The sequence below is a fragment of the Bos grunniens genome, chromosome 27 (assembly GCF_055505025.1).
Source record: "Bos grunniens cultivar Pamir isolate PY7600 chromosome 27, Bosgru_T2T1.0, whole genome shotgun sequence".
Classification (NCBI taxonomy): Eukaryota; Metazoa; Chordata; class Mammalia; order Artiodactyla; family Bovidae; genus Bos; species Bos grunniens.
The window spans coordinates 30876973-30902976 of record NC_141191.1 but is presented as its reverse complement, the minus strand read 5'-3'; the positions used below and the strand labels follow the sequence as shown (position 1 = coordinate 30902976).

General features: G+C 42.3%; 3 protein-coding genes across 10 annotated transcripts in view; 2 read left to right on the top strand and 1 right to left on the bottom strand.

Annotated features, from left to right (window-relative positions):
• TTI2 (TELO2 interacting protein 2) overlaps positions 1-9190 on the top strand; it is a 13594-nt gene extending 4404 nt beyond the window's left edge. For 2 of the 3 annotated variants that reach the window (XR_015155946.1, XR_015155947.1), the window contains exons 4-8: positions 3139-3326; positions 3400-3543; positions 5629-5791; positions 6644-6827; positions 8710-9190. Coding sequence is in view for 1 of the 3 variants with exons in the window: in XM_086379643.1 (XP_086235769.1) it covers positions 3139-3326; positions 3400-3543; positions 5629-5791; positions 6644-6748 (600 nt within the window). In the remaining 2 variants the exon portion in view is untranslated. Of the gene's footprint in view, positions 1-3138; positions 3327-3399; positions 3544-5628; positions 5792-6643 lie in introns of all 3 variants that reach the window. The other variant, XM_086379643.1, reaches the window with a different exon arrangement.
• Positions 4979-26004, bottom strand: MAK16 (MAK16 homolog). Of its 2 annotated transcripts, none has more exons than XM_086379645.1 (10): positions 25835-26004; positions 13860-13909; positions 13658-13767; positions 13488-13552; positions 13140-13291; positions 12362-12416; positions 9528-9602; positions 8678-8791; positions 7636-7701; positions 4979-7467 (listed from the first exon to the last, which is right to left on the bottom strand). In XM_086379645.1, exons 4-10 carry the CDS (start codon positions 13533-13535, stop codon positions 7273-7275), a joined length of 705 nt encoding a protein of 234 aa, XP_086235771.1. In that variant the 5' UTR covers positions 13536-13552; positions 13658-13767; positions 13860-13909; positions 25835-26004; the 3' UTR covers positions 4979-7272. The 2 variants fall into 2 exon arrangements, with proteins under 2 accessions (XP_086235771.1, XP_086235770.1); XM_086379644.1 differs by lacking the exon at positions 25835-26004 and adding an exon at positions 16187-16269.
• POFUT3 (protein O-fucosyltransferase 3) overlaps positions 16300-26004 on the top strand; it is a 150579-nt gene continuing 140874 nt past the window's right edge. For 4 of the 5 annotated variants that reach the window (XM_086379638.1, XM_086379642.1, XM_086379639.1 and 1 more), the window contains exon 1: positions 24952-25014. The gene's annotated coding sequence lies outside the window, so the exon portion shown is untranslated. Of the gene's footprint in view, positions 16594-24951; positions 25015-26004 lie in introns of those variants that run through there. The other variant, XM_086379637.1, reaches the window with a different exon arrangement.

Here is a 26004-nt window from a genome sequence, read left to right as displayed (position 1 = left end):
GAACTCCTTATTGCCAAATTCAGACTTAAATTGAAGAAAGTAGGGAAAACCACTAGACCATTCAGGTATGACCTAAATCAAATCCCTTATGATTGTACAGTGGAAGTAAGAAATAGATTTAAGGGACTAGATCTGATAGAGAGTGCCTGATGAACTATGGACGGAGGTTCATGACATTGTACAGGAGATAGGGATCAAGACCATCCCCGTGGAAAAGGAATGCAAAAAAGCAAAATGGCTGTCTGGGGAGGCCTTAGAAATAGCTGTGAAAAGAAGAGAAGCAAAAAGCAAAGGAGAAAAGGAAAGATATAAACATCTGAATGCAGAGTTCCAAAGAATAGCAAGAAGAGATAAGAAAGCCTTCTTCAGCGATCAATGCAAAGAAATAGAGGAAAACAACAGAATGGGAAAGAATAGGGATCTCTTCAAGAAAAGCAGAGGTACCAAAGGAACATTTCATGCAAAGATGAGCTCGATAAAGGACAGAAATGGTATGGACCTAACAGAAGCAGAAGATATTAAGAAGAGATGGCAAGAATACACAGAAGAACTGTACAAAAAAGATCTTCACGACCCAGATAATCACGATGGTGTGATCACTGACCTAGAGACAGACATCCTGGAATGTGAAGTCAAGTGGGCCTTAGAAAGCATCACTATGAACAAAGCTAGTGGAGGTGATGGAATTCCCTTTGAGCTATTTCAAATCCTGAAAGATGATGCTGTGAAAGTGCTGCACTCAATATGCCAGCAAATTTGGAAAACTCAGCAGTGGCCACAGGACTGGAAAAGGTCAGTTTTCATTCCAATCCCAAAGAAAGGCAATGCCAAAGAATGCTCAAACTACCACACAATTGTACTCATCTCACACGCTAGTAAAGTAATGCTCAAAATTCTCCAAGCCAGGCTTCAGCAATATGTGAACCGTGAACTTTCTGATGTTCAAGCTGGTTTTAGAAAAGGTAGAGGAACCAGAGATCAAATTGCCAACATCCGCTGGATCATGGAAAAAGCAAGAGAGTTCCAGAAAAACATCTATTTCTGCTTTATTGACTATGCCAAAGCCTTTGACTGTGTGGATCACAATAAACTGTGGAAAATTCTGAAAGAGATGGGAATACCAGACCACCTGATCTGCCTCTTGAGAAATTTGTATGCAGGTCAGGAAGCAACAGTTAGAACTGGACATGGAACAACAGCCTGGTTCCAAATAGGAAAAGGAGTTCGTCAAGGCTGTATATTGTCACCCTGTTTATTTAACTTATATGCAGAGTACATCATGAGAAACGCTGGACTGGAAGAAAGACAAGCTGGAATCAAGATTGCTGGGAGAAATCTCAATAACCTCAGATATGCAGATGACACCACCCTTATGGCAGAAAGTGAAGAGGAACTAAAAAGCCTCTTGATGAAAGTGAAAGTGGACAGTGAAAAAGTTGGCTTAAAGCTCAACATTCAGAAAACGAAGATCATGGCATCCAGTCCCATCACTTCATGGGAAATAGATGGGGAAACAGTGGAAACAGTGTCAGACTTTATTTTTCTGGGCTCCAAATTCACTGCAGATGGTGAGTGCAGCCATGAAATTAAAAGATGCTTACTCCTTGGAAGGAAAGTTATGACCAACCTAGATAGCATATTCAAAAGCAGAGACATTACTTTGCCAACAAAGGTTCGTCTAGTCAAGGCTATGCTTTTTCCTATGGTCATGTATGGATGTGAGAGTTGGACTGTGAAGAAGGCTGAGCGCCGAAGAATTGATGCTTTTGAACTGTGGTGTTGGAGAAGACTCTTGAGAGTCCCTTGGACTGCAAGGAGATCCAACCAGTCCATTCTGAAGGAGATCAGCCCTGGGATTTCTTTGGAAGGAATGATGCTAAAGCTGAAACTCCAGTACTTTGGCCACTTCATGCGAAGAGTTCACTCATTGGAAAATAGTGTGATGCTGGGAGGGATTGGGGGCAGGAGGAGAAGGGGACAACAGAGGATGAGGTAGCTGGATGGCATCACTGACTCAATGAACGTGAGTCTGAGTGAACTCCGGGAGTTGGTGATGGACAGGGAGGCCTGGCGTGCTGTGATTCATGGGGTCGCAAAGAGTTGGACACGACTGAGTGACTGATCTGATCTGAAGGGGATCTGGTAAGGTGATACTTGCTTATAAAGAATGAATTAGAATTTCTGGGGGATATTGTGTGGGGAAGGGTGCCAAGACCATTCTGAAGTCAAGATGTTACATAAAATTAGAGTTAGAAATAACCTTGTTTCTTATTTTAGGCCAGATATTCTCCCTCCTCCTACCTCAGCCTGCCCCTTTCTTTTTAAAATATTATTTTAGATTTTGAGAATATAGGCTATCCTAAAAGACAGGAAGGTTAGGGCTCTTGGAATGGTGGTTAAAAAGTAAGAGAAACAAAGATCACGGGAGAGCTAAAAGGGATTGCATGGACACTGAAACTTCAGAGAGGGAGGTCAAAAGTGGATACAAATAGAGCCATCTTAGATTCTGTTTGGGAGAGGTCTTATAGTAGATATTATACTTGTAACTATCAACTTAGGTATTTAGTGACAATAGACTGAGACTCCTAAATTCTGGATTAAAGTCTTAGCCCTGCTCCATTCTATAGATTAGCAAAGAACAGTCCTGCTGCTGCTGCTGCTGCTAAGTCGCTTCAGTCGTGTCCAACTCTGTGCGACCCCACAGACAGCAGCCCACCAGGCTCCCCTGTCTCCGGGATTCTCCAGGCAAGAACACTGGAGTGGGTTGCCATTTCCTTCTCCAACGCATGAAAGTGAAAAGTGAAAGTCAAGTCGCTCAGTTGTGTCAGACTCTTTGCAACCCCATGGACTGCAGCCCACCAGGCTCCTCCGCCCATGGGATTCTCCAGGCAAGAGTACTGGAGTGGGGTGCCATTGCCTTCTCCAAAGAACAGTCCTAGGAGATTTTAACTTGAGACTGTCTGATGGAAATAAAGAATGTTTAAAAAGTTTGAAAATATAAAGTAATACATTACACTTAATAGGATTCTATGACATGGACACTGAGGATGGTAGATGAGTGGAAGTTGCAAGAGAAATCATTGAGTGTTATGACTACCAACTGGTGAACTACAGCTCCTTTCTCTTACTTCCTCTTAGGCTGTGCTCCTGTGTCTGCTGGATTTATTCCCCATCCTGGAGAAAGCCCAGCACTGGAAGGGAGATGGGGCCCGACCCACCACTCACTGTGATGAGGTCCTGCAGTTGATCCTGACGCACATGGAGCCCGAGCACCGCCTTCTCTTACGCAGGACTTACTCGAGAAACCTACCAGCTTTTGTGAAAAGGTGAGTCCGAGCAGCTGGGTCTGGCCATACTCCTCAACTTCACTCTTCATCGCATCTTCTCTGTTGTTGTCAGGTTGGGGATCTTAACTGTCCGGCACTTGAAAAGGCTGGAGCGAGTTATCATTGGTTACTTGGAGGTATATGATGGACCTGAGGAGGAGGCCAGATTGAAGATACTGGAAACCCTAAAACTTCTCCTGCAGTATACTTGGCCCAGGTATGACAGCCAGCAGTCAGGTGTGCTAAGGGGCAAAACTCCATCCATACTCCCTGCAGAACTTGCCCAGATGTATGTTCAGTACAAAGTATTAAGGACATGCTGTACAGATGGAATACCTTCCATTTCCCATACCAGTTGGACTTTAAACTGTGAAAGTGGCATTGACGATATACACTCAGGTCCCTTCAGGTGGACATGTCTACCTCTAAGGCCTGTTAGAATCTTAAGGCTGTTGAGCAGTGCTACAGTAGACATACTTGACTTGGTTCACCCTTAGGTTTCTTAGGTCTCATTGAGAACAGAGCCCTTCCAGCACATCATTGAACATGTGTGATCAGGAGAATGCTGATTTGCGATACCTTTGCTTAGCATTCCAGCTCTGGCTCAAGGGAGGTGTCTTCAACAGCAAGCTGGAACCCAAACACATTGAGTCTGCAAAAGGCTCTCTTGCAGGAAACGTTCAGTTCCTTAGTCGTGTCCGACTCTTTACGACCCCATGGACTGAAGCATCCCAGGCTTCCCTGTCATTTACTATCTCCCATAGTTTGCTCAAACTCTTGTCTGTTGAATCAGGGATGCTGTCTAACCATCTCATTCTCTGCCACCCCATGCTCCTTTTGCCTTCAGTCTTTCCCAGTATCAGGGCTTTTTCTAGTGAGTCTGAATGAAATAACAAGACTTAATTGGGCACGAGTCCCAGTATCTTAGCAACACGTATGTGTCTGTTCTGAACTGTATTCTCTCATCTCCTTATAATGTACTCCAGAATCACATTTGTACCCAGTTTGCATTTATTTACTTACTGTCTCTCTCCTCTGCTGATTCTAAGCTCCAGGAAGATGGAAGATCACTTTAGGATACCAAGAACTCCAAAATTTACTCAGAACCTGTTTAGACACTAAGTCGTGTCTGACTCTTTTGCAACCCCATGGACTGTAAGCCTGCCAGGCTCCTCTGTCCATGGGATTTTCCAGGCAGGAATACTGGAGTGGGTTGCCATTTCCTCCTCCAGAGGATCTTCCGAACCCAGGGAATCCTCCGAGCCAGGGATTGAACCCAAGGCTCCTGCATTGACAGGCGGATTCTTTACTACTGAGCCACCAGGGAAAGCCCAGTACCAAGTACATAGATATTTCCGAAGTGACTGGAATAGATGGATGAATGAAATTGAATCAATACCGATACTAAGTAGAAGTCAAGAAAACGTGGAGAGGTCAGAAAACAAATGTGAATGTGGAGGGGCGCGGTCTGGGGAGTGACTGTGTTGAAAGAAGACAGGTGAAGCGCTGAGCAGCACCCATGTTATTGGAAACCACTTAGTGGCTTTCAGATCACGGTGAAAGATGTACACTTTTCTTCTCCCAGTCACATTTCTGCCCAGAAATGTGGTTGGTTTTTATTTTCACACTGCAAGTTAAAATTTTCAGCTTCCTTAGGGCTTTTTAGTTTTTTTTATTGTGGTTAAAAAATACATAAAATTTACCATTTTCAAGTGTATGATTCAGTGGCATTAAGCGCATTTACGATTTTATGTAATCCTCATCATAAAAATGTTTAGAAAGGCAAAGCAGAAGTAAATAGAGACACGGCCTAACTGGTGGTAATCTAGGATCTAGCATTAAAGTGACAGAAAAGTTAAATCAACACTGAATTCTCAGAAGCCAAGCTTATTTCCTTCACTGTATCTTTAAGCTCCAGGCCTAAGACCACATCCAAGCTAAAGAACTGTGGGCCGTTTCCTGTTCTCTGGCCAAAAGTATAGGCCCCTGGTAGGAGGGCCCAGTTCTCCCTTTTCAGGAGGGCTGTTTCCTAACAGTAAAACCACCAACTTCTGGAGGGCAACCAGGTGTTCTTGGGTATGCCAGCGTGTCAGAGTGTGTGGGCAGTGTGCTGTAGAGAAAATCAACAGGCTTGGAGTTCAGAAATCTGGAGTCTGGTCTCATTCTGCTTCCAGCTCTATGGTCTTAAACTTGGACTTCAGTTCCTTCCTTTATGAAATGAGGGCTTTCATATCCCAGGTGCCTTTTTCGGTTTTAATATCCTGATTCAGAGTATGAATACCATGTTTCTTCTTGATTCCAGAGTCTCCTGTAGACTTGTGGTCTTACTGAAGGCTCTCTTGAAACTGATATGTGATGTAGCAAGGGATTCAAGCCTCACACCCGAGTGTGTTAAGAGCGCCTTGTTAGAAGAGGCCACCGACTGCCTGATTCTGCTGGACCGCTGTGCTTCGGGACGGGTGAAGGTAAGGGACAGTCCACCACTCGGTTTCGGTTAGGCCTCGACATCCTCAGGCAATTTCTGTGATAGTTTTGTGCCTGACCAAGTCTGTAATTGGACGTGGAAGGTTCAAGTCTCTACTTCTGAGTCTTTTAGCCTTCAGCAGAGTTTGATCAATACCTTATTCTCCCTTTAAAGCTATTCAGAACTTTTTAGATGAAAAGGGAAGAGGATCAGTGGGTGCTTCTGGAGCTAGGACAGAGAATGGGCAAAAAGATCATGATCAAGACTGCAAAATGGAAATTCTCTTCTAGTGGTCTGAATGAAGAGAGAAAGTTAAAATAATGGTCTGTCATCCACCAAGGAATAATTTAGGTAGAGTAAGTAACTCAGGTAACAGAGATGTTTCCAGTTTTTCAGAGGCAATGATGTTTTCCACATACTTTATTTATCCATTTGGGAATTCTTCCTTTGGTCTCATATTCCACAGAAGTTTACTTTTCCAAGCCATCTCATATAACAGCTGTGTGTCCATGTATACATAATTTATAAATCATTGTCTCAAAATCTTCAATTTACAGTTATAGGCAGCACGAAAAGAAATTAACATCCTAAAAATATTGAGGGATACTATATTCATCTTGGCTTTTTAACTTCAAGCAGTTTTCAAGCCCTAGATCTAATCTGCTTCATCCTGGCTGGTAGAAGGCTGCTGCTCCGTGAGCCAGGAGCACATTTCCAGTTCCCAGCATTACACCAGTTCGTGAACTGCCCTAGTGTCATCAGTCCTTTCCTTCTTTGAGTCTGATACCAAGGAAGAACCACCAAGGTGAAGTAACAATCAAAAAAAACAAGCCTGTTTGGTTTCATGTTTCAGGGTCTCCTGGCTAAAATCCCCCGCAGCTGTGAAGACAGTCAGGTGGGGAACTGCATCCGAAGAGTGCAACAGCTTTCTGAAGGAGCTCCCTGCGACACAACTTAAGACTTGTATTACTTTCCTGAAGAGGAAAGGATTTTCTTTCTCTTCCAGTTGTTTTAAATGGAATTATTTCAGGCAAAAGGTATATTTATACTAAACATTATAACTTAGACCTTCTCTTGTCTTCTTTCTTTTTAACTCCCACAGAAGTAGGGAAAGGAGAATATGAACAAATGGAATCTGGACATTTCTAAATAAAGGGGTGGGGGAGGCCTGCAAGGCGAAAGATGCCAAGGAAACAGGGGTGAGTGGGTAACATTTAAATTTAGAAATATTTATACCCACAGACTCATCCCTTATGCTTCTCGGGCTCAAGCTGTTACTTCAGCACATGTCATGTAACAATGCTATAAAAATATTCACTATTTAGGCCTTTCTCCACTCCCTCCCAGATTTTTTGCCCCACAAAACTAGCATAAATATTAAAAACACAAATATTGTGAAAGAGCAAAACCCAGAAGTGTTATGTGTTTAAGATGTAAAAAAAGGAAGGTGTTCAGTCCTATTTACAAATGTCTGAAGGGAAATCACGTGGTTTTGGCCTTGGCCATGGGCTCTGTCTCTTGCTCATACTCTATCTCTACGTAGGCTCTTTTCCTCCTCAAAGGCCCTTTCAGAGGTGTTTTGCCTTTGTGTTTGGCATCAAGGGTTTTTTCTTCTTCTTCACTGGAGGATTTATCATCCTGATCTTCATCACTGCTGGCGTCCAGTTTATCCATATCCTAACACGTGAAGGGGAAAAAAAAGAAGACGCTAGATTCATTCCCCAAACTCCTGTCTTTGTTCTATTTAGAACTCAAATTAGATAAGTGACCTGTTCTGTGTGATCTGAACCTCCACCCCCCATTTTTGGTTGAAGCCAAAGGACAGTTTTTACCCATGAGCCTCACCTCAAAATCACTTATGTCACTCTCGTCCACTTCATCGTCTTCCACAAACTCTCTTTTTCCCACATCCTAAAATAAAACTCACCATTAGGTTCAAGATACATAATGAGAATGCAGCTTAGACATCTAGTTTTATTCTCATGATAAGTACATCAGTAACAAAAACACAATGAGAGAATGGTTACTAGGCAACCAAATCAACTTATTTCTTTAGGGATATCAATTCTCATGCCTGATTTAAATCATCAGAGATAAAACAGCCTCATTTTAACCAGTTAAAATTCTTTATACATTCAACTAAAACTATTCATTTCAAATATTAAAAACTAGATTACTAATAGGAAAAGTATACCTGTGTCCCTATGTGAGTCTCCTGCAAATCAATTTGTTAAATCTGCCCTTTCCCAAAAATACTATCACTTAAGTACTTCCTGTATAGTAACAGTAAGATTAAACCCTTGGTAAATTTCAGTAGGTTCCTTAATGTTATGTTCCCTTAGGCAATAAGGACTCTTTGTCACCTTGCAGGAAAAATTTTAGAAGGCTACTAAGTAAGATTACGGAGAAGGCAATGGTACCCCCACTCCAGTACTCCTGCTGGAAAATCCCATGGACGGAGGAGCCTGTTAGGCTGCAGTCCATGGGGTCGCTAAGAGTCGGACATGACTGAGCGACTTCCTTTCACTTTTCACTTTCATGCATTGGAGAAGGAAATGGCAACCCACTCCAGTGTCCTTGCCTGGAGAATCCCAGGGACGGGGGAGCCTGGCGGGCTTCCGTCTATGGGGTCGCACAGAGTCGGACACGACTGAAGCGACTTAGCAGCAGCAGCAGCAAGTAAGATTAAATTGTCAACATGTGGTTTATTGGCTGAACCTGGAGAATAAAGAAGCCACTACTGAACCAAATTAATAAAAAATGATAGGAAATGAGTGACCAGCTAACTATTTTTTGGTTAGGGAACTGAAAATGATATTCTCTATTACATAAAAATAGATCTAATCCTACAGATTACTGCTTGACAGACCAAAAACACAAAGCTTACTTCTTCATCTTCTTCATCATCTTTTTCCTCAGCATCCGAAGAGTCACTCTCTGCCTCCTGCTGTTCCAGGGCCTTGTCGAAGGCATGGATGGGGAAGTTGTAGATGTCACCGTACTGAAGAAAAGAAACACGGGTCAGTTTTCGTCACGTTTGACCGTGTGCTTCAAGACCACTGTCCAACCAGCATATTATTTTTCTCAGTGATTAAGAACATTTAGTTTGATAAGTAATAGTACTATATTATGTTCAAGCCTAGAGCCAGTGGTGTCTTTAAAAAACCCATATTTGAAATTTACATAATCAGCAGTTAACACCAAACTGGTAACTTCTATCAAGGACGGACGCCAGATCAGTTAAAATTTAGTAGTATATAAAACCCATGGATTGAAACAAATGTAGTTTTACCAACAAAGGGGAAATAAGGGTTAAAAAGCATATTTTATTCATGTTGTATCTTTAAGTGACATTCATTTTTCAAAAGAGAATAAAAATTCATTTTAAAGAACCTTAAAAGACTAGGATGAATAAGCAGGAGGATCAAAGCTGTGTGGCTTTTTAGAGACGTGGAATTGCTGTGTTTGGAGGAGGAGTTGGGAATAATGGCAAAAAAGGAAAGGCCTCCAAACTCGAGTGTCAAGGGTTAACTGCAGTGGTTTACATGCTTGCATTACAAGCCAGAGCTTGTACTTATTTTATAAAATGATACTTATTTTATTCCAGGAATAAAATCGAGGTAAGGCTCTTTCTAACATCTTTAAAAATAAATCCCATTTCCAACTAGTCCCATATCTCCTAGCATATTACCACCTAAAAAATAAAATCGGTACCCCAAAGTTTCTAGCTTTCTCACCGTATCCTGTTTCAGTCTCTCCAGCAACTCTTTTTCAATGGCATTGTCCAGCTGAGCAGCTATTAATGCCTTTTCCTATAAGAAAAAGAACAAACCCATTTACTTCATTAGTACTCATTGTTCAGCCTGTAGAAGGGAAGAAACCAAGTTTTTATGTGAAAGATGTAATCGCCTTTTCCCTCTTGCTGTAACAGGAACTTCTGCCTGTCTAACCAGATAGATATTTTTTTTCCTTGTCAAACCTTGGAAATCTTTCAACTTAAAAAATTCCTACGGTTTTATGAATAGATTTCTAAATTAAATTCTAAGAGTCTTTGATAAAGCAAACTGGTATACGAACACTTAAATATTTCAGAAAATTAGCAATCCTGAAGCAAGACTATAAAAGCTGCAAAAAAGGAACAGTGACCGTCACTCATTTACATTTTCTAAAGCCATAGACACAACATGTTAGAAAAGATAAAAAAAATCTCTTCCTTCTCCTACTGTATAAATCAGGGAACTATATTAAACATCCTGTGATAAACCATTAAGAAAAAGAATATATGTGTAACTGAAGCACTGCTGTACAGCAGAAATTAATACTGTAAATCATACTTGAACAAAATAAATCTCTTCCTTTAGTGACTTCTTACAGGTGATGATACATGGTATCTCTACCTTTACAAAACTGAAACATAAAAACCAAAATGTAGCCTCAATCTACCTTTTTCCCCAAAGACTGCATTAAGATGATAGTGGAAATCTCAGAGGATGTTAGCCTTACACTCTGAAGCTGTGTTAGAATGAATAGTGCACAGGATCAGTTACAAAGGAGATGGGGGCTCACAAAGCAGTGAAGAGATTATTGTGATGTTCTACATTTTTCTCTAAAGTGGGTGCTTACACCTCAGGGGTGATCTACTGAGATGTAGGAACCAAATGCTCAAAACTTCTGTAAATATTTTTTCTTTAAAATACTACACAAAGAGTATGAAAGTGGTGATCTCATTCAGATTCTTGCAGCATACAGCTATTTGGTTAAGTTTGCTTGGTTACGTGGCTCTATAGATGATAGTGAATAGTTTGCAATAAGATAGGCAGTAGTTATATATGCTGGTTATTTAATGGTTTAGCACTTGAGTCTCAAAACTTAAAGAACCATGCATTTTTCACACACACACACACACACACACACACAAACACACCCCCTCCACCGTTCAGATTTGTCAACATTTTCTAAGATAACAAATAGCTGTCAGTGGTATGTAACATAAAGAAGTTTTTAAAGTTTTGACAAGGAAGATGAAAACTCGCTAGCCACATTTAAACAAAGGTGTCTGCATAATTGGTGGTGGAGAATGAAAAGTGAACAGCAAGTACGAAATGCAGGCACTCAACAATACCCTCCTTTCTCTGTCTTTGAGCTCTATCACCTATGACAGCCCTTAGAGGCAAATTTTACTTTGCTGAGAACTAGGCCTTCACTACATCACAGACTATTATTTAAATATATCTACAGCACAAGTGTACATGTATAACATTTGCAAATAATATACTGGGGAGCAAATGTTCAAAAATTTTATTGATGGAGTGATCAAAAAAGTTTGGAGACCAATGACTGAGGCTTGAAACGCAGAACTCTATGTGATTAATGGAAACAAAGCATCAGGATTATTAAAGCTGTTTCTTGATAGGATATGACAAATGATGAGGTACACGTTTGTGGATGTAGGGTAAGCAAAGCAAATACTTAAACTGACTGAAAATGTGAACTTGTCAGGAAGACCTAATTCCGGGTCTTAAAAGCGTAAGAATGTTCAGCCTGAGTGAGGTCCCATGAGGTTGACAGGGAGACTGCTCTTTTCCACAAAGGCTGGAATTTCCTGACTAGATTTTCCACGGTTGGCACAATATTACCATCACTGTTGACTACTTCAGGAACAAAGCTGACTAGTTCAGAGAAACAAATAATCTCAATCCCTTACCAGCAATTTCAGAACCCCCAAAGCTCAATTTGGGCTTCTCTGGTAGCTCAGGTGGTAAAGAATCCGCCAACAACCAGGTCTCCACGGGAGACCCTGGTTCGATTCCTGGATTGGGAAGTCCTCCTGGAGAAGGGATAGGCACTCCAGTATTCTTGGGCTTCCCCGGTGGCTCAGACGGTAAAGAATCTGCCTGCAATGCAGGTAGACCTAGGTTCGATCCCTGGGTTGGGAAGATCCCCTGGAGGAGGAGACAGCAACCCACTCTAGTATTCTTGCCTAGAGAATCCCTATGGACAGAGGAGCCTGGTGGGCTACAGTACACGGGGCCACAAAGAGTCGGACACGACTGAGTGACTAAGCACAGCACAGTGCTCAATTTAGAGGCCTAATATTACCTGGACTGGCATGAGGCTACTTAAAAAGTTTTTTTCAAAAAATTCCACCTACTGTAAATTCATTTAGTAAAACACTGTTATATATCACTGTACAACTGCTAGTGTGTGTGACCAGAATACTCAAAATTAGCTGAGAGTAAAATGTAAAATATAAGATGGGTAAAACAGGATTCTAAATCTGAAATCCCTGACTCAAAAATTTCAGACAAGGAGCTATGGGTCTCTGTTGAAGGTATTCCTCCTGTTTTGTATTACAAATGTCCCTGAAGCACCCACATTTTATGCGGCCCTGAGAGTCATAATCTTCAGATACAGAATACCAGATACCGTATGCAGCTAACACTGTTGTCTGTTACCAGGGCATGAACAGTTCACAGACAGTGGTGAGTGAATGGTTCTCATGAGCCCTGCTTACACATCCCTACTCTTCAGTGAACGTGTAGACGTTGTGACTATCAGAACAATAAGTTACCTCTCTTCGTTTTTCCCTCCGCTCCACCTTCTTACTCAAAGGAACAAGTTTCCTCCTATGGGAAATAAAACACATGATCAGAAAACATGTTGCTTTATTTAAAAAATGAGAAGAAAAAAGGACTGGAATTGATTTTGTAGAGCTCACCTCAATATAGCAAGATTATATACTAAAATATCCTCGATAATGCTATAAAGTCAAGCAATTTTACATATATTTGACAGACATGTTTCACATACATGGCTGTTTTTGTTTCTCGAGGCATTCTGAGATCTCTGAGGGCATTCACAATGCTGAAGATTAATGCTTCTGTGAACTGCAAGAAAAGAACTTTCTAGGAAGTGACATCTCTAGCTTTCTCTGCAGGTCACAATGTAGAGAAGTGAAGCTTCTTTAAGCTGCCACTCCTTAAAGAAGGCACAGTTAACTGTGTGGACTTCACACCACTGTTAAAAATCAGTTCTCAGTGGACCCAGAGTGAGGTTCTTAACATTCACTTTAGATTCTCTAATTTTAGGATTCCCTCAGGGTTATAAAGACAATTTGCTGAAGCTGATTTTCAGACAGGAAGGGGATAATCAAGTTGTACTATACACTTTTAAAATCCTGCAAAAATCAAAGGGCACAATATTAATTTGTGGTAAAACTGCTGCTGCTTAGCATGTTATTAAAAATTACCCAAAGCTGAACTTAAAGCATTTCTAGAGGTTTCACCATCTCTCAGCTTTCATAATATGATGCATGCAAAGACACTTAAAAATGAATGATCAGTACTTACTGTCGCTTAAGTGTAAGTTTTCGAATTCGAATTAGGTACTGGGTGATCTTGGTGAATCTCTGCTTACATTTGTGTCGAATGAAACGGGGCCAGTAAATTAGGTTTTCATCTATTTGCTCCAGTGCTTTCTCATAGTTTTTATGAAGCCGGACCTGTCGAACAGATTAATGGAAGCATGATGAACAAGGACAAATGATCAGGTCTTCACTGTTAATGACACCCATGTGGCCTCTTCGAGGCCTTAAACTCCAGGAGTTTAAGATAGATGTGGTCAAGGAAGGGAGAAAAAGCATGTGGCCTTTTTGCTGTTGATCAATGGTCATGGTAATTTAATACCCCAAGTCTTACCCGTTCCCAGAGACGCCTGGGGAAAGCTGCTCGTTCTATAACCTTCATATACAAGTAGCACTGTCCTGCAGGATACAGTAAATACTTCTATTATTATTTGCAGAGACACTAAAGAACATTCTTTTAAAAGCTGCTGAGTACTTCCCATGAAGTTAAACCTGAGGAGTTACCTTTCTCTTCTTTGATAGTGGCATACTGACTGTTTGCCAGGGGACAGGATGACCTGTTACACAGTCCAGTCAGGCTATATTCATTTCTGCAGAAACTCTGAGTCTTGGTTCTAGAATAAGAGGGAAAGAACGAAAATTATAAGATGGGTTACCAAGAGGGCAACCGAAAGAATCTCTGTTCAAGCTGAAAATCTAGACTCACCTTATTTTGAAGGAACAAAATTGCTTGTTTCCTAGTGTATCCCAGATAACCTGTAAGACAAAAGTAAAATCCATTTCAATTGCTCTCACCTAACAGACACCACATTAATCCAAGAAAACAATGCCCTAGGGCAGCGCCCTGCTTTACTGAGAAAGTCTCTGAGGAATGAGGACAAAGTGCTTTGTAAAATAGTCTGATTTATTTGTTATTTTACACAAATAACAGATTCTTACAGGAAAAGTAAATACAAATTAACAATAACCATAACCTTACTGCCCAGAGATATAATTTCATTAGTGTTTTATAAATAGTTGTATGTTATACCAGCTAATATGCCTACATGGATATTTTGAACAATATGAGTTTGTAGTATGTATATATAAACTATATTATATATATATATAATAGTAACTTTCCTTTTTTACTTAATATGTTCATTATCCATTGTGAAAGGCTGCACAGTACTAGGTTTTTAGATATACATTCCATGATTTTATCTCATTGAGGACAAGGAAAATCATCTACTATCTTCTGCTAACTCTTGTGCTCCATATTCATTCGGCATTTAATGTCCACTTAGTAGTTACGTAAGACACTGACATTTCAAAGTCCTGACACACAGGAGGTACTCAAGCACATGCTGAATGAAGGAAGGTACAGTCCTTAAAGAGCGTTCTCTATCTAGTCAGAAAGATACAAAACATCACGAAGCAGTAGTTGCTAAATACCACAACAGGGGTGTATAAGCGCCTGAGAACCTTTGAGTGAGCCACCTTCAGGAGCTGGGAAAGGGCTTTAGAGAAGTTAAAGGGAAAAACACAAAGAAGAGTTAAAGACCGAAACATTTTTGGAACCTTATGGGACCTGTTTGGTGAGGGGCGGTAGGAAACAGGTACGAGGAAATGAAACTGGAAAAGCAGGAGCTAACTCTGGCTTGTGGCTTTAAATATCATCTCAAAGTTGATGACTCCCAAACTGTCATCTCCTAGTCAGACTTCTAAGCACCAGATTCATATATACATCCAGCTGCTTACTTGACATTTCTGCCTGAAAGGCCTCAAACACATTAGCAGGTCCAAATGGAGGTTCCAATTCCACACCTCTCAAAAGAATACCTTCTCTAGTTTTCCCCACATCCATAAACAGAATCACCACTGAACAGCCTGTTCAAATCCAAAAGCCCCTTGATTTCTTCCCTCTCCTCATCACACCATAACCAAGTCTTGCCAGTTACACTAATAAAACAGATCTCAAATCCATCCACTTCTTTTCATGACCAGTACTACCTTAGTGGAACCTACTTTCATCACGCTGTAGTCTCCTTGCTTTCATTCTTTCTCTCCTTTCATAGGACAGAAATGTTCACAAACACAAGTCAGATGTCATGTCACTTTAAAACCTTTAAAACACCTCCTTCAAGACTCTACATGATCTTGTCCCACAAAGACATCCAGCTTCACTACCTTTCTTCCCTTGACTCCTGTAACACAGTCACACGAATGTCCCTTACCACATTCCTTTCTTACCTCCAGATCTTTGTACTATATTGTTCTATGGCCTGGATTGATTACTATTCCCTCAGCCCCGAGTGGCGGTTCCTTCTCATCTTTCAGATCTCGGCTTAGATATCTTCTATTCAGAGAAATCTCTGATCCGAAGTGGTCTCTCATCACTCTCTATCACCCCGGTGTTTCTTTCACAGCAGTACTACACATTTCAGTTGTATTTAATTCGTTCACGTGTTTACTGTCTCCCCTGCCAGAGCTCCAGGAAAGCAGAGGTCTTTTGCCTGGCTTAATAACAACCAAATTGCCAGTAATTACTACAATGCCTGGCATACTGTAGGCGCTTGAGTGTATTTCATACAAATAATGAATGAACCTAGGATGCTTCCAAAATTATGACGCGGGCACAGAGTGGAGCAAAGGTAAAAGAAAAACCTAATACAGGTAAAGCAGGCTGAAGAGTAACGCGCACGTGGATGAAAAGCACGCTTAACTTTGGTGTCTAAGGCTCACCATACCGTCCCCCACGCCGGCACCCACCCCTCGCCCCGCCGCCTCCCAAATTCCGAGGGACCACATGCGAAAGCCTCCCTTGCGAGGCATCAAGGGCCGTTTACACCGAACCCGGGGACTGAGGTGGCGGTGAGCGGTCCCCTTAACCCCGAAGGACCCGGGTAGACATGTGAGAGCCCCACGCTCCGAAATCAGGGCTCTGGAGGCCTCGCTTCCGGAGCCCCACGAGGCTAACGGGCGGCTCTTGAGTCTCCTAAAGCAGGCGAGACACCCTGTGCAAAACCTGGGTGGCAGAGCATCAGGACTCACATCGTCCGACTGCATCTCGTCAGCAGTTCACCAGGTAGTGCCGGATCAATTGAGGGGAGCCGCCATGCTGCTTCCGGAGAATCACTTCCGCGAAGCCCAGTCTCGCCTATCGCGAGAGTTCTGATTTCACGGCCTTGCAACAGCGGCTCCTGGCGGTCTGACGTTCACGCTCGCCGCCAGTCCCCGGACTGTCCCCACACGCTCGTTCCGCCGGGTTCTCGTCCCCGGCTGGCCTTGGGACTGTCAGCCCCGCTGAGGGTCCGTGCGAGGCCGCTCCTGAGCCGGCCGATTCCGATGCGAGAAGACCGGGGACGCCAGGAGCGCCCCCTGTCGAGCCCGCGGTTTGTCGGTTCTCTGGAGAGTCGGCCGCCGGGACTTGGACGCGGGCACGGGCTACGTGCAGGGCGGTAAGCTAGGCTGTCGCTTCCTCGCCCCGTTTGTGGACCTCAGACGCGTTCTTTTAGGACGTAAGACCCTCTCTTCCGCACTTAACACGCATTTGCTTGGTGTGGAATTGGGTCCTGACTTGAAATTCATGCATCAGAAGATATTTCAAGAGCAACAGGTTTTTTTCCACGCTTTTTCTTTTGACAAGGAAAGAAGAAAATCTTCACTAGTTCATACCGTTTTCCAAAAGAAAGGCCACGAGAAGAGTAACAAAGACACACTTTCAGAATAAAGATGGTCCTTGATTTGCATACCACGTTATAAAATAATTCAGTGTCATAAATAGTATAACTTCGTTGCATGCAGATGAAAACCAGGAATTGGAACCACCCTGTTAGAATGCATTGATATAGCACTGGGTTTTGAAGCCAAACTTAAAAGAGTAAAACCGACTTCAGTTTTCTAGATATTTGGGTGAGAGTCACTTAACCTTTAGCAAACTTGGGAGTATGCAAGGTCTAGAGGTGTTACAATAGGGAAGAACAAGTCTGACTTCATATTGGATTCCCGCCCCCCCCCCCCCCAACGTCTGTATTCCATTGCTCTTTTTACTCCTTAATAACTAAAAGGATGTTGCCTATAGCCTGAAATATATAGGGTGGCCCATTCTCAAGGATCAAACCTTTAAAGGTGTAACACTTTCCCATTCATAAAGAAAGAAAAAGTTGCAGAACAGAAAATAACACTTCTCTTGTTGGGCACTCATGGGAACATCATGACCTGACCCACCTTGACAGCTATAAGAACAAAGGATTCTGGCACCAAGAAGTTGGCAACAACCAACCTAACCTTCCTTTTTTATAAAAAAGGCCTGAGTCCTGTCTGGCTTTCCAAATAAAATTGCTATTCCTTGCTTCAACAATTAATCTTTTTATTCATTGGCCTGTCTCGCAGCCAGCAGTAGGAGCTTGGACTCTGTTAAAAGTATGGTTTACATTGCTTCCTAAAGAACAGTGATTTTTCTCACTAGCCTACTGCCTTATACAAGACTGGTTTAGAGACCATAGGAAAGTCATACTATAAATACACGTACCCTTTTAGGTTAGTAAAATCAAGTATAAAACAATGTGGAAGAACTGAAAAGCTGGGTATTACATAGACTACACTTACCACCTGGGCTACAGCACCCTCTCTGAATTCAGTAGGGGAAATCGTTTGGGTTTTTTTTTTTCAAACTTTTTATTTTGTATTGCAAGAGACCCCGTTTAATTCCTGGGTCGGGAAGATCCGCTGGAGAAGGGATAGGCTACCCGCTCCAGTATTCTGGCCTGGAGAATTCCATGGAGTGTTTAGTCCATGGGGTCGCAAAGAGTCGGACAGGACTGAGCGACTTTCACTTTTGCTTTAATTCTTCCCCAAACCCCCTGCCCATCGAGGCTGGCACATAACATTGTGTAGAGTTCCATGTGCTGTGTAATAGGTCTTTGGCTATCAGAAATGGTGTCTTTTTTTCAGTTTGGTTTCGTATAATACTCTGTCCCTGCTCACCACCACCAGGTGAGTTCTGTGAATATATTTTTAGCTGAGGTATAATTAACATATTAATTTCAGGACTATAACATAATGATTTGATGTTTATGTTGCAAAAGGATCACCACCTTAAGTCTAGTTAACATTTATCACTATACATAGTTACGAATTTTCTTCTTGTGATGAAAACTTTTTACTCCTTTAGCAACTTTCAAATTTGCAACAGTGTGATAAATTATCAATACCATACTATTTATTACATATACATACCATGCTGAATATATATGTATGCTGCTAAGTCACTTCAGTCGTGTCAGACTCTGTGCGACCCCACAGACGGCAGCCCACCAGGCTCCCCCGTCCCTGGGATTCGCCAGGCAAGAACCCTGGAGTGGGTTGCCATTTCCTTCTCCAATGCGTGAAAGTGAAAAGTGAAAGCGAAGTCGCTCAGTCGTGTCCTACTCCCAGCGACCCCATGGACCTCGGCCTACCAGGGTCCTCCGTCCATGGGATTTTCCAGGCAAGAGTACTGGAGTGGGGTGCTATTGCCTTGGGGTGCCATGTATATATACATATATATGTGTGTGTGTATATATATATATATATATATACTGGAGCAGGCATTGGCACCCCACTCCAGTACTCTTGCTTGGAAAATCCCATGGATGGAGGACCCTGGTAGGCCGCAGTCCATGGGGTCGCTGGGAGTCGGACACGACTGAGCGACTTCGCTTTCACTTTTCACTTTGATGCATTGGAGAAGGAAATGGCAATCCACTCTGGTGTTCTTGCCTGGGGAATCCCAGGGACGGGGGAGCCTGGTGGGCTGCCGTCTATGGGATCGCACAGAGTTGGACACGACTGAAGCGACTTAGCAGCAGCAGCAGTAGTATATATATATATATATATATATATCCCCTCCAAGCATTTTGTCCCCACCCCACCACCCCACCACCCCATCCCTCCCCTCCCCACTAATGTGTTCTCTGTAGCTCTGAGCTCTGTTGTTTTGTTTTTAGATTCCATATGTAAGTAAGATCATAGGGTGTTTGTCTTTCTCTGGATTAATTCACTTAGCATTATGCTCTCAAGGTCTATCCATATTCTTGCAAATGCCAAGGTTTTGTTTTTTTTATGGCTGATTAATACTCCATTGTCGGAGAAGGCAATGGCACCCCACTCCAGTACTCTTGCCTGGAAAATCCCATGGATGGAGGAGCCTGGTGGGCTGCAGTCCATGGGGTCGCTAAGAGTCGGACACGACTGAGCAATTTCACTTTCACTTTTCGCTTTCACACATTGGAGAAGGAAATGGCAACCCACTCCAGTGTTCTTGCTTGGAGAATCCCAGGGACGGGGGAGCCTGGTGGGCTGCTGTCTGTGGGGTCACACAGAGTCAGACATGACTGAAGTGACTTAGCATAGCATAGCATAATACTCCATTGTACATATATATGTATGTACATATGCTGCATTTTCTTTTTAAATTCATCCAGCAGTAGACATGATTGTTTCCATATCTTGGCTTTTATAAATAATATTGCAATGAATATGGGAGTGAATCTATCTTTTTGAGTTAATGTTTTCATTTTCTTTGGATAAATACCCAGAAGTGGAATTACTGGATCATATAAGTGGTTCTGTTTTTAAATTTTGGAGGAACCTCCATACTGTTCATGGTGGCTGCACCAGTTTACATTCTTATCAGCAGTGTCCAAGGGTTCTTGAACATTTCTCCACACTGAGCATTTCTCTACATTTTCACCAACACTTGTTATTTCTTGTCTTTTTGATAACAGCCATTCTAACAGGTGTGAAAAGATACCTCATTGTGGTTCTGATCTGCATTTCCCTAATGACTGGTGATATTGAGCATCTTTTCATGTATCTGTGGCCATCTTGTATGTCTTTGAAAAAAATTATCTGTTCAGATCTGTCCATTGTTTAATCAGATTGTTTGTGGGTTTTATTTGCTACTGAGTCGTATGAGGTTTTTAAAAATATATTTTGGATCTTAACCCTCTATCAGACATATGATCTGCAAATATGTTCTCCCCTTTAGTAGCTTGCCTTTTTGCTTTGTTGATGGTTTCCTTTGCTATGCAGAAGCCGTTTTAGTTTAATGTGGACTCGTTTATTTTTGTTCCTGTTGCCTTGGCTTTTGGTGTCAGATCTGAAAAATCAGCACCAAGACTGACGACAAGGAGCTTACTACCTATGTTTTCTTCTAGGAATTTTATGATTTCAGGTGTTACATTCAAGTCTGTAGTCTATTTGGGGTTGGTTTTTGTGCATGGTGTTAGACAGTGGTCCAGTTTTGTTCTTTTGAATGTGGCTGCCAGTTTTCCCAGCACTGTTTATTGAAGAGACAGTCCTCTATTCATTCAGTGTTCTTTGCTCTTTGTTGTAAATTAATTGACTGTATAAGCACTGGTTATTTCTGGGCTTTCTACTCTGTCCCATTGATCTGTGTGTTTGTTTTCAAGCCAATAACATACTGTCTTTTATTACTATAAGTTGGTCATATAGTTTGAAATTGGGAAGCATGATGCCTCAAGCTTTTTTCTTTCTCAAGATTGTTTTGGCTATTCTGAGTCTTTGTGATTCCATACAAATTTTAGGATTGTTCCATTTCTGTGAAAAATCCATTTGGAATTTTGATAGGGATTGCATTGAATCTATAGATTTCTTTTGGTAGTATGGACATTTTACCAATATTAATTCTCCCAAAACACAAGCACAGAATATCTTTCCATTTATTTGCATTTTCTTCAGTTTCTTTCATCAGTGTCTTACAGTTTCAGTGTACAAATCTTTCACTTTCTTGGTTAAATTTATTCCTGAGTATTTATTTCTTTTGGTATTTTATCCTATCATATTCCCTACCATAAATATTATTATACATTTAAATAGTTTTATTTTGTAATGTCCTATAATCTTAAAGCTCTGTGTGTAAAGAAAAAGTTACGGAATGAATTATCACTGCAATTAGTATTAATAGAAATTTGACTTAAGACACCGCTGTTAGAACTTTTCAACATGTCGCATCTGTCCCTTAAGTCTTCTCATAGTCAGTTAAGAGATTGCCCTTCTTTTTAAAAATTCCTTATTTCTTTATTTTTGGCTGCTCTGGGTCTTTGTTGCTGGGCGAGGACTTTCTCTAGTTATGTCGAGTGGGGGCAACTCTCTAGTGACAGTGCATGGGCCTCTCATTGCCGTGGCTTCTCTTGTTGCGGAGCACGAGGGGTCTAGAGCACACAGGCTTAGTAGCTGCCGCTCGTGGGCTCAGGAGTTGCGGCTCGTGGGCTTCAGAGCTCCAGGTCAGTAGTTGTGGTGCATGGGCTTAGTTGTCCCTCAGCATGTGGAATCTTCCCGGGCCGTATTTTTCGAGCAGAATATGGGCCTGATCTGATTTATGACTTGAAAAGATCACCCTGGCTTCATATGGAGGCAGATGTGAAAACAGGGAACCGTTGGGAAGGTATTACAGTAGTCACGATGACATGATGTCAAGCATCTTTTCATATACTGATCTGCCATCTCTATATCTTCCTTGATGTGTCCAGGTCTTTCACCCATTTTAAAAATTGGGTTGTTTGCTTCCTGATTATTGAATTTTAAGAGTTCTTTGTATATTTTGGATAATCAGACTCTGTCACATATAACTTTTGCAAATATTTCTCCTAGTCTGGACTTGTCTCATTCTCTTGACCTTTATTATCTTTTAATGTTCACAGGGTTAGTAGCCATGACCCTTCTTTTACTTCTGATGTGTCTTCTCCCCTTTTTACTGGTTATCCTAGAAAAGCATTTGTCAATTTTATTGGTCTTTTCAAAGAACCAACTTTTGATTTCCTTGATTTTCTGTTAATTCTCTGCTTTCAATTTCATTGATTTCTGCTCTAATTATTATTATTTCTTCTCTTCTGCTTACTTTGAATTTATTTGCTACTCTTTCTTTAGTTTCCTTCAGTGGAAGCTTAACATATTGATTTTAGATGTCTTCTTTTCTAACATTCAATGATATAATTCAGTGTTACAATTTCCCTCCAAGCATTGCTTCTACTGTATCTCATAAATTTTGATAGGTTATATTTTCATTTTCATTTGATCCTAAATATTTTTATTTCTCTAGATAATTTTTCTTTGACCCATGTGTTATTTAGAAGTGTGTTCTTTAATTTTCAAATATTTGGAGATATTCCAAAATACCCCCAAATATTTTAGAATATTTCTGTTATTGATTTAATTGGTTTCTACTGTGATCAAAAGCCATATTTTGTATGTCTGTTCTTTTAAATATGTTATGGTGTGTTTCGTGTCTTTTGATATATATACCTGTCTTTTGATGTACATACACATGCATGTTTCCTAGACGTAAACCTTCGAGTAAAATTGTGGATCACAAAATAAGTGTATATTTGGCTGTAGTGAATACTGATAGACAAGTTTTCCAAAGTGGCTGTAACAATTACACCCCCCACCAAGCATGCACTAGAGTTCCATGTGTTCCACAGCTTTGCCTTTGCTCTGTGTTACGTTTTAAATTCTGTAGCCATTGTGGTGGGTGTGTAGTAGTGTCTCATTATAGTGTTAATTTGCATTTCCCTGATGACTAAAGCAGTTAAGCATGTTTAACTGCATGCTCAGATGCTCAGTTGTGTTTGACTCTTTTGTGACCCCATGGACTGTAAACCACCAGGCTCCTCTTGTCCATGGATTTCACAGAGTGGGTTGCCATTTCCTTCTCCAGGGGATCTTTGCTGACTCAGGGATCGAATCCAAGTCTCCTGCACTGGCAGTAGATTCTTTTCCACTGAGCCACCTGGGAAGCACTATTTTTTCTTGTCACTTAACTTCAGTTCAGTTCAGTCACTTCAACCCCATGGACTGCAGCACACCAGGCTTCCCTGTCCATCACCAACTCCCGGAATTTACTCAAACACATGTCCATAGAATCGGTGATGCCATTCAACCATCTCGTCCTCTGTCGTCCCCTTCTCCTCTTGCCTTTAGTCTTTCCCAGCATCAGGGTCTTTTACAATGAGTCAGCTCTTTGCATCAGCTGGCCAAAGTATTGGAGCTTCAGCTTCAGCATCAGTCCTTCCAATGAATATTCAGGACTGATTTCTTTTAGGATGGACTGGTTGGATCTCCTTGCAGTCCAAGGGACTCTCAAGAATTTTCTCCAACACCACAGTTCAAAAGCACCGGTTCTTTGGTGTTCAGTTTTCTTTATGGTCCAACTCTTACATCCATACATGACTACTGGAAAAACCATAGCTTTGACCATACAGACTTTTGTTGGCAAAGTAATATCTCTGCTTTTTAATATTCTATCTAGATTTGTCATTGCTTTTCTTCCAAGGAGCAAGTGTTTTTTAATTTCATGGCTGTAGTCAACATCTGCAGTTTTTTTGAAGCCCAAGAAAATAAAGTCTGTCACTGTTTCCATTGTTTCCCCATCTATTTGCCATGAAGTGATGGGACCAGGTGCCATGATCTTAGTTTTCTGAATGTTGAGTTTTAAGCCAGCTTTTTCACTCTCCTCTTTCACTTTCATCAAGAGGCTTTCTAGTTCCTCTTCGCTTTCTGCCACAGGGGTGGTGTGGGTTCTTTACCACTGAGCCACCTGGGAAGCCCTATCTTTTCCTGTCCTCATTGGCTTTTGGATCCCACTTTGGTCAAATGCTGTGTGTCTTTGGTCCCCTCCCTCCCCGCTTCTACTGGATTGTGTTTCCTTATTGCATTGTAGCTGTTGTTGCTATATTCTGAATATGAATTCTTTGTTTGATAAATCTATTGCAAATATCTTCACCTACTCCCTGGGTTGTTTTTAATCCTCTTCATAGTGTCGTCTCATGAACAGAATTTACTTTTAATGACATCCAGTTTATCAGTCTTTCCCTTTGTGTTTGTTGTTTTCTAAAAGTTGATGTCATTGTCATCAACCTGATTTTACAGAGAAGCTAACAGAAGTGCTGGGCACTGGTGCTCTCAGGGCCTGGAGGAAAGCGAGGCAGACCCTGGGCAGCAAACAGCAGTCACTGTCTGCAGATGTGCCCAGGAGGTGCATGACTCTTAATCCCTCCTCAAGTTTTTATCCCTAGACACTCACCTAGTCCTGGCCCTCCCAAAGTCTGAAAAGACCCCTCTAGGTTTATCCCTTTCTGTCTAGACTAGGCCAAAAGAATTTTAATTGTATTCTCTGAATTTAGAAGTCAAGTAACTAAAATCACTTTTTCTTCTCCAGTAAAATAGAGCTAAGTGATCATCCTGCTCGGCCTACCTAACACTGACAGCTGATGAAAGGTACCGAGGCCTCTGCTTTGCTTAAAATGTTCTCAATTTTCCTGGATAGGTGACTTTGAATGAGCTGCGCTCAGAGTTTGAGAAGCAAAAATCCCTGGTGGCTCAGTGGTGAAGAACCCTCCAGTCAATACAGGAGACCCGGATTTGATCCCTGGGTCCGGAAGATTCCCTGTAGAAGGAAGTGGCGATCCACTCCAGTATTCTTTCCTGGGAAATCCCACGGCCAGAGGAGCCTGGCGGGCTACAATACATGGAGTCACAAAAGAGTCGGACACGACTTATTGACTAAAACAACAACTTGCTTTACAAGAGGATCTTGGGAGCCTTCCAGGAGCTTTCCAGAGGGTGGAGCGCCTGGGACAGGCAAAGGAGGGGCCGGGAGGTGTTTCCCGGGCAAGGAGGTCCCGCAGGCTTTTAAACGCGTCATCCGCGCGAAAACCCGGATCCAGGATCGCCGGGCCTGGACGCGCTCGGGGTTATTATCCCTTCTCTCAAATCTCCTCTCCGAGTCTTCGCTCGAGCTGCGGCTGAGAAGCGAACCGAAAGTGAAAAACTGCGGGGCTGCACCCGGCAGAGCGCACCTCCTTCTCCGCGCTGCGGTGAGTAGCATCTTCAGGGCCTTTCCTGAGCGATGGCTTGGTGGGAGCAGGGTCTCGGTGCGGAGAACCGTTAAGAGACTTTAAAGAGGCGCGCCGAAGCTGAGACTCTGCTCACCGAACTCACAGCCCCAGGGAAACCTCTTTGTGCCCAGAAGGGAGTGTGTGTCCTGAGAAAGTGTCCGCGTCCGCTTTGGGAAGCCTTGGGCAGCGCTTTCCAGGGACCCTCCCTGAGTTGCAAACCCATCTGGCTGCTGAAAAGCACAGGTGGGAGGGAGGTGATGTGCGGGGGCCTCGGCGAGAGCGGTTTCCCGCCCGCTCCCCCGTCCCCGCACCTCCCCCCAAGGAACATTTCGCATCCCTCCCCCGTCTGCCACCATCTTCCCAGCCCCACTAACTCCAGAATCTAACTCCACCTCTGTGCGCTGTGAACAGCTTCCTTCTCCCTGTCTTGAGTCGAGCATCACTTGTTGCTAGAATTGTGTGCTGAAGTAGGAGCGAGGCTGGCTGTCCAGTTGGGGAGAGCGTTGCCTATTTAAGGCAGAAGATGCTCTGGGAAAACCCCGGATCTGCAGGCTTTGCCTACGATATGCAAGCCATTTCTTAAGTATTTTGGTACCCGATTAGCATCCTCAGAATAGAACACATTTTATGTAAGCTATGGAAAGAACATTGGCGTGATTTTAAGACGTTTCCTGGGACTCTTAATGATTCTATAATATGTAGCAAATGCCACGCAAAATGACTGTTTTTCTTAACACCATGGCTCCAGCAGGCTGCCCCCTCCAAACCCCCAACACCACCAACAGAATCACCCCCTTACCCGCGTCCGCACAGCGGTCAGAGATAGTCAGGGAGAGTAGTATTCATGTCCGGACTTGGGTTGTTTATTTCAGTTGAGGGCTAGCTGCAGTTTTGAATTTGGCAAGTTGGTCTTCAGGACCTCGCTCCCCTTTTATGTCCTCCATTCACTGAAGATGAGACCCGCCCCCA